The 6,791-nt window shown below is 37.9% G+C and overlaps 1 protein-coding gene across 2 annotated transcripts in view; it reads left to right on the top strand.

The window, feature by feature from the left end:
• The window catches only part of LOC105032886 (uncharacterized), a 2,927-nt gene extending 63 nt beyond the window's left edge, over window positions 1-2,864 (top strand). The window contains exons 1-2 of one of the 2 annotated variants that reach the window (XM_019846474.3): window positions 1-348; window positions 2,416-2,864. The exon at window positions 1-348 is cut by the window's left edge and continues 63 nt beyond it. In XM_019846474.3, the coding sequence (XP_019702033.1) occupies window positions 130-327 (198 nt within the window). In that variant the 5' untranslated portion in view covers window positions 1-129 and the 3' untranslated portion in view covers window positions 328-348; window positions 2,416-2,864. Of the gene's footprint in view, window positions 349-2,372 lie in introns of both variants that reach the window. The other variant, XM_073256928.1, reaches the window with a different exon arrangement.
• The last annotated feature ends 3,927 nt before the right edge of the window (window positions 2,865-6,791 follow it).

The raw sequence follows: 6,791 nt of genomic DNA, 5'->3' as shown, positions 1-6,791 counted from the left end.
TTCTAGATATCCCCATGGCTGGCCTCGTAGTGTGCGCCGCTGTGGTCCTCTGTAGGTGGCCATGTGTTTCTCTCTGGCCTCTTCCGTCTTCTCCTATCCCTCATCACCAGACCTATATATATTTGTGGAATGACCTCCTCCAATTCCTCCTTGCTCCCCTCTCTTGCATCGAGTGAAGAAGAGAAGAAGAAGATGATGGGTTTTGCGCTTCTCCAGATGGCGATGGATGTGATGGTGGCGGGGATTTCATTCATGCTGGTGTTGGGCATCTTCGCCTTCGTCGCCTGCATTCTCTGCTCCGCCGCTTTCCTTCAAGCCATCTCTTGAAAGAGATCACACGCCCAGAAGGTGAAAATAAGTCATGGTTCTACTTGGACTTGATTAATTGAACCTCAGGCTCGATGATGATGAGTTTCTTAAATCTTTTCATGGTTTCGGTTGTGGGCTGACTGAATTGAGGAATTGGAAATTTGGAACTGCTGTTTTTCTGCTTCTGGTTTTCATTTTTCACTCCAATTTGTTAGACGGGATATCAGATGTCGGTATTTGAAAAGAGGAATGTATTCTATTCATAAATTTTAGTTTTTCATTGAAAAATTTATATCAATTCTTTGGTGGAGAGCATCCAAGATTTGATGCCGTTTGAGGGAATTCTTTGATGTTACTTTTTCGTTCATTGGTCTGTAGCTTCTCTGATTTCTTGAAAGCGGGGTTGTGATCGCGTAGAAGTTGGTCATGATTTAGAGAAGTAGCAGCAGCTAAAGGGAGGAGGAGAATCTGTTAAATGGACTTATCGTTGCTACTGGATAATTAAGATTCTTAAAGTGCAGGGTTGTTTTGATGTAAATATAACTTGAAAAAGGATAGCAGTTAGGATTGTAGTAATTCTGTATTTAGTGTCCTCTTTAATTTAAGGATTTACAAGATTCTTCAAGAAATAGTTTAGCTGTAAGTTGTGAGGAATTAGTTATTGGTTAGCGTATGCTAGGATATTAGGTTTGATGGTTCATAACTGACGCATTGAGTAATGGAATAAGTTGAAATTTTGTCTTCACCCTTGCAGTTGTTCACTTCGATTTCAATTGATTTTTACTTCCTTTACCTGCTTTAACAGCACTAGGATTATCATTTCATGTGCATGTCCATTATTGGCTGCATGAAATTGGAACACTTAAATCCAAGTATGTATGTAATAAAATGGTCTTTAGTTTCATGGTTAAGTGAATTGGACAAAAAGAACTATCCAATCAGTGAAAAAAAGTTGGCTAAAAAAAGTCCAGCCAGAGTGGTGATGTGCTGAATGAAAACTGGATCTAACATGATATTGTCAATCATAGGAACAGTTTGCTTATTTATGCAAGGGAAATTGGTGGACCGAACTAAGTTATCCATTGTAACTAGATGGATCATAAGATGTGTGTATGGAGATTTTTGAGAGGTCAGTTTTAAAGTTAGAATTGGGAAATGTTAGTTTTGGCTATTTCGTTGGCAACTTGATTAGAAAATGAAGTTTTCTGTAAATTTCTATGGAAGAAATTGCTCAATAACACAGATCTGGTGGTTTCGATTCTACATATCTAAGAAATAGTACTCTTGGACTTGAGCTGTAACATTGCTGACAACATATATTGCTTGCTTTTCGAGAGACTGTTTACAGAAGGTGAATGATTGGAGGGTTTGAGACACAAACTGCAATAGATGCATTCCTCCCATCAGAAGTCTATTTTTGCTCCACCTATTTTTATTTCCTTGTCCATTATATTCAGTCTTATTTGTTTCATATGTACATGTGTGGAAGCAGGTGATGAGTTGTACATAATTTAGTCCATCTCAGTCTGATGTGATATGTATTTTATGGCAATTATTGGAAGAGAACCATGAAATCTTGTTTGTGCTGTCTACAAGGCTCTGCCTACCATGTCTATCAGGAGATTTATGACTTCTCATATTTGATGATCTGCTAGCAACCTAGCAGGAAGCTTCATTAGATAAGGGGTGCAGATGATCTTTTATCAGCATTTACAAGATGCATGTGGCCATAGGATGCCTCTGATGGATACTATTTTCGTGTGATTTTAGATGAAATAAACTTGTAATGCTTAGTGGGCAAAATCCATCACTAATAGTCCTTTTGCCCCATATGACCCTTAAAACTTGTCCCTGTACATCAAACCATTCATATTGAGTTAATCTCTAATAGATGCAAGTCTTGCATGATGTTACATTTTTAAATGCATAATTTTGCAATTTTAAATCCTCCATTACTCTCAATCCCCGGTCCTTCAGTTCTCTGTTTTGTTGTGAATGATATATTTATTGTTCCAATCATACCTCAGTCTCTCTTAATTTGGAATCTGAAATTCTTCTTGCAGGAGGAGCCTAAATCTGGTAGTCTTTTTCTTCTTGGCCTTGCAGAACAGATTGCATTTCCTGATGCGCTTAATCTTCAGCTTGAAGATCTTTTCTTGAATCAACTTTGCAACTCTGGGGTTATGCTGCAATGCTACGTACAAAAACTGCTTCAAAGTGTGCAATCCGCTGTGCATATATATGTTCGAGTGTTGAATTTTGATAATGTTCAGTAGCATGGCTGACAAGGTTTTGTATCATATTCAGGATGATTATATGCCTTGCATGATCATGCAATAAAAGGTGCTCTAGTAAGTGTAAGTTTTTATGCAACTCCTCAGAGATGCTTTATAGAAGTCTGCATTTGTACATGAGTTTAATTGCCTCAGTGGCTTGCCCTCTGGTAGGGGTATCGACAAAACAATGTATTGGCACAGTAACCAAAACTGTGATCATCTTGGTATTCTTGTAATTTAGGCAGGTAGACCTGCTGATATGTTAACCACATTTCACCATGCTACCTAATCCACTACCATGATATAGGTTGACCATTGTCAGGGCTGTTATAACGGCCAAGGTGCAGCTGTTATAACATTAATCAGTAGTCGGCAGTTCATTTACGGATATTAGTTCAGACCAACCGAAAATAAACATATTTCCCTGGTTCCGCTGGTGGTACATTAATGGTACTAGACTAGATCTTGGCTTGTGCTTTCACAAGAGGTGATAGAGAGAATATATTTACTTTGTGCTAAAGCAAGCTCATCATTTACCAGCATTTGCTGAGTCTCAAACTATCTTCCACTTGCATGAAACATCCTTGCCGTTTAAAATGGTTCAGATTTTTTGAGCTGATTGCGGGATTTGAGCTAATTGCGGATGCCAGGTCAGCGCCTATATTGGAGGTAAATAATGTATTTTAGAGAGACTTGAGAGTGCAAATGAGTCGATCTGCTTGCAAACTACTCGAGCTCAAGTTCAATCTTGACTTGTGTCTAAGCTCGATTTAACTCAGCTATTATCGGTTCGAGTACAAATAATAGTTTTTCTAGTTTAACTCAAGTAGTAAGATAGCCAGCTTGAATGCACAGAAGTCTATTTAAATTTATATATTTTTTGATAATATATATATTAATTATTAATAGGCTAAGGCTCAAATTCGAGTTTAAATTGGAGCTCAAGTACGGCTTGATTAATATTTAAGTCAAATCGATTTCAAGTATTTTTTTTTTTTTTTTATGGAGTCAAGCTTAATCAGATACTAAGGTTTGATCGATCTCGAATCAAGTTTCAAGCTCAAACCTCTCGCTATTTATCTCAGTTCGGCTCAATTATATCTATAGAGGAGACCACCGACAAATTTGCTGCTCTCCTTTCTCCTCCTTTCTTTTCCCAAGAATAAATAAAAAAAAGTCGCATTCACCTCCATCCATTCACTGTCTATAATTGGCCTCTCTCTCTCACAATCCTTATCCAAAACAAGAACAAGGTAGATGTTTGGCTTATATAATTGAAGAAAACCCCTCAGCTCTAATTTCATCGAATCCACCAATATTCTCTCTAAATGTGAGTTCCGTTTGTGCCATTTTGATTTGACTACTTATCATAAAGAATGATGGTCATGCTCATTCCGTTGATGTGGTGATATTATCATTTGTATGAGCGAGTGCCTTGGATAGGTTGCTCGTATGAGAAGTGAGGCATCGGTAGCTCAGTGAGCTTATCGTTCCAACCATATGGAATGGTTTTTTAGATGCCTCCTCCCTAAAATGTTGCAAAGGTCAATTTTGATGCTTCATAGAGACAAGGCAATATGGGGATAGGATACATAACCAGAGATGTCAATAGATCTGTTTTGCATGCAGGGTTTTAAAAAATTCATGCAAATTCGGTGCATGAAGTAGAACTTCGAGTAGCATGGTAAGGTATTGTAATGGCTGTGAACCATTTAAAATATAGCTTGAAAGCGATTCATGAATGGTCATTCAATGGATACAAAGTTATGGGATATATGAAGAATATCAACATCCTTGGTGCATCCTCTTTTTTCAAATTTTGTCTGTTGTGTTGAATCTTTGAATTTCTTTCATGCCTCCCATATACTTCGAGAAGCAAACTTAAAATTCATGCTATGGTAGTGGTTGATGAGGCTAAAGTCTGTTTTGTTGGAAGCTAGCTTTTTATTTTATTTTATTTTGAGGTCATCTGATGATCGTATAAATTTAAAAAAAAGGGTCTCTGGCTTGCCGAATCGATCAACAGTTTTGATCTATTACGAGACAAGATTCGGACTTGCCTTAGTAAGAGATGCAATATGAATAATTCAATCAATAAGAGGTGCAAACAGAAACCAAGTACTTAATCATGTCTTCTTCCATTGATCAAGAAATAGGAAATCAACTTAGCACCATACCGACCATGGGCAAAAACTGAAAGAAAAAACCAAAGGTTTCGATGGACCCCTCCTTAGAGGGGAAGGAGGGAGGGAGATAGATTGAAGGGGGTAAATCGAAGAAGGCTTCTTTGCCAGACCTTTCAAAGAACCCTAATTAGTAGCAGAAGGAGGGGAATGGCTCTCCTTCAAGGAGTTCTCCCAACAAATATGGAGCGAGGGCAGCCGACGTGGGCAAGACTTGGGTGCAAGCTGTCCATGGGCTCCTAAAGTTCAAGTGGAAGACGGCGAAGGCTATGGAGGAAGTTTTCTACAACAATGCTTCACTCAGGTGGTAGCTTTTGCCAATAAAGACATCAACAAGGCTTGTGCTAGGTGAAAAATAGCTCTAATTGATAAGTTCTTATGGAAAGGGCTACCGTTAGAGTTTATCAAGCAAGAGATGAGACAAAGATGGAACATCCAAGGTCATTTCCAAGTCTCTTTGTTATTAGAGGAGGTATTAATCTTTGATCTACCCTCTGAGAAGATGCAGGAGAGAATTCTTGCCAATGGTCCACGGACCTTAGCAGGTCATCTTCTAGCCTTAGAAGGAAGGAGACCGAACTTCAACTCTAGCCAGGGCAAGATCTGATAGGCTAGGGTTTGTATCCAGCTACCAGATCTACCCTTGGAGTTTTGGGATCAAGAGAATATCTTCAAAATAGTGTCGATGGCGGGTTGTCCTATCTCACTTGATGATTGGACAGAATCCTATGATAGAAAGGGTTTGCCAATGCCTGCATCCTTATTGAGATGTAGAGAAGAATGTTTGTCCAAAAGCAAAGATCTAGATCAAGGATAAAGTTATCTAGCAATAATTTATCTATGAAGAGCTGCCATATATCTGCTCTGCTTGTAGACCATTGGGAAGAATTGTAGAATCTTTTGGATGTGCAAAGATTCAAGATGTCAATTAGCTATACTGCTCTTGGATTCATACAACTCGGATCCCAGTTTCACCAGGAGAAATGCAGGGGACAGAAAGTCATCCAATCCTATCCCTACTGGTGGGTAGTCATATTCTATATAGACACAATCGAGGAAAACCATAAGGAAGTCACCATGAAAGGCTTCTCCAGTGGAGGATGACGGAGGCCAAGAGGGTATGTCAGGAATCAGTTTTCCACATTAATAAGAGATCACTCTGAGGGGCAACCAGAACCTTAAAATATGGACATAGTGTCAGCCACAGAGATGACCTCCATATCAACGAGTTTGTGAGGAAGCAAGGAGGGAAAAAAAAGGATCACCTCTAAAGAATGATACACCAGACATAAGGAAAACAAATAGATGAAACTCTCCACCACAATCAAAGGTAATCATTTTGGAAAATTTAGGGGAACAAGAATTTGAGCAGAAAAGAAAGCTTCAACAGCAATAATCCCAAGGCACAAAATGCTCATGTAAAGAGGTCTGCTTTTCTTAAGATCCATTGCTTCAACTTCAGGTGGGGCTGGCAATTCATGTTCATGGATCGTAAACAAGTCGTGTCAACTTGGGATATAACATAGGTTAGCTCAATTCAAACACGATCCATTTAATTAAGTGGGTCGATATGTGGAATATGAATACGACATGAATATACATGGAATGACACAACACGGTCAGTCTGACATGATTCATAATCATATTGACGGGTCAAACAGGTACGCGACCCACTTAATGACCCATTTAACTATTTAATTTATTTATAAAATTTAACTAAAATAATAAAAATATAGTTAAAAAATTAAAATAATATAAAAATAATTTAGTTATCTACTATGCTAATTCACAACTCTGAATTCCATCATTGTTTGTTTTAGGTTAGGATTATAATTTTTGATTTTCCTCATTTACCCTCAAGTAATCTTAAAATAAACATATTAAACATATTTACACGTGTTGTGTAACTCATTTACCTATTTTAACTCATTTAGTTAAATATGTTAAAATGGGCAAAAAGGATTATGCAAATCAACCTACTTAAGACATGAATTTGTCATGTCATAAATGGGTCAATCCGTTT

Source organism: Elaeis guineensis, chromosome 1 (assembly GCF_000442705.2).
Source record: "Elaeis guineensis isolate ETL-2024a chromosome 1, EG11, whole genome shotgun sequence".
NCBI classification, from domain to species: Eukaryota; Viridiplantae; Streptophyta; class Magnoliopsida; order Arecales; family Arecaceae; genus Elaeis; species Elaeis guineensis.
Note: the sequence above shows the minus strand (reverse complement) of the source record. Positions and strands in the feature narration are given on the sequence as shown.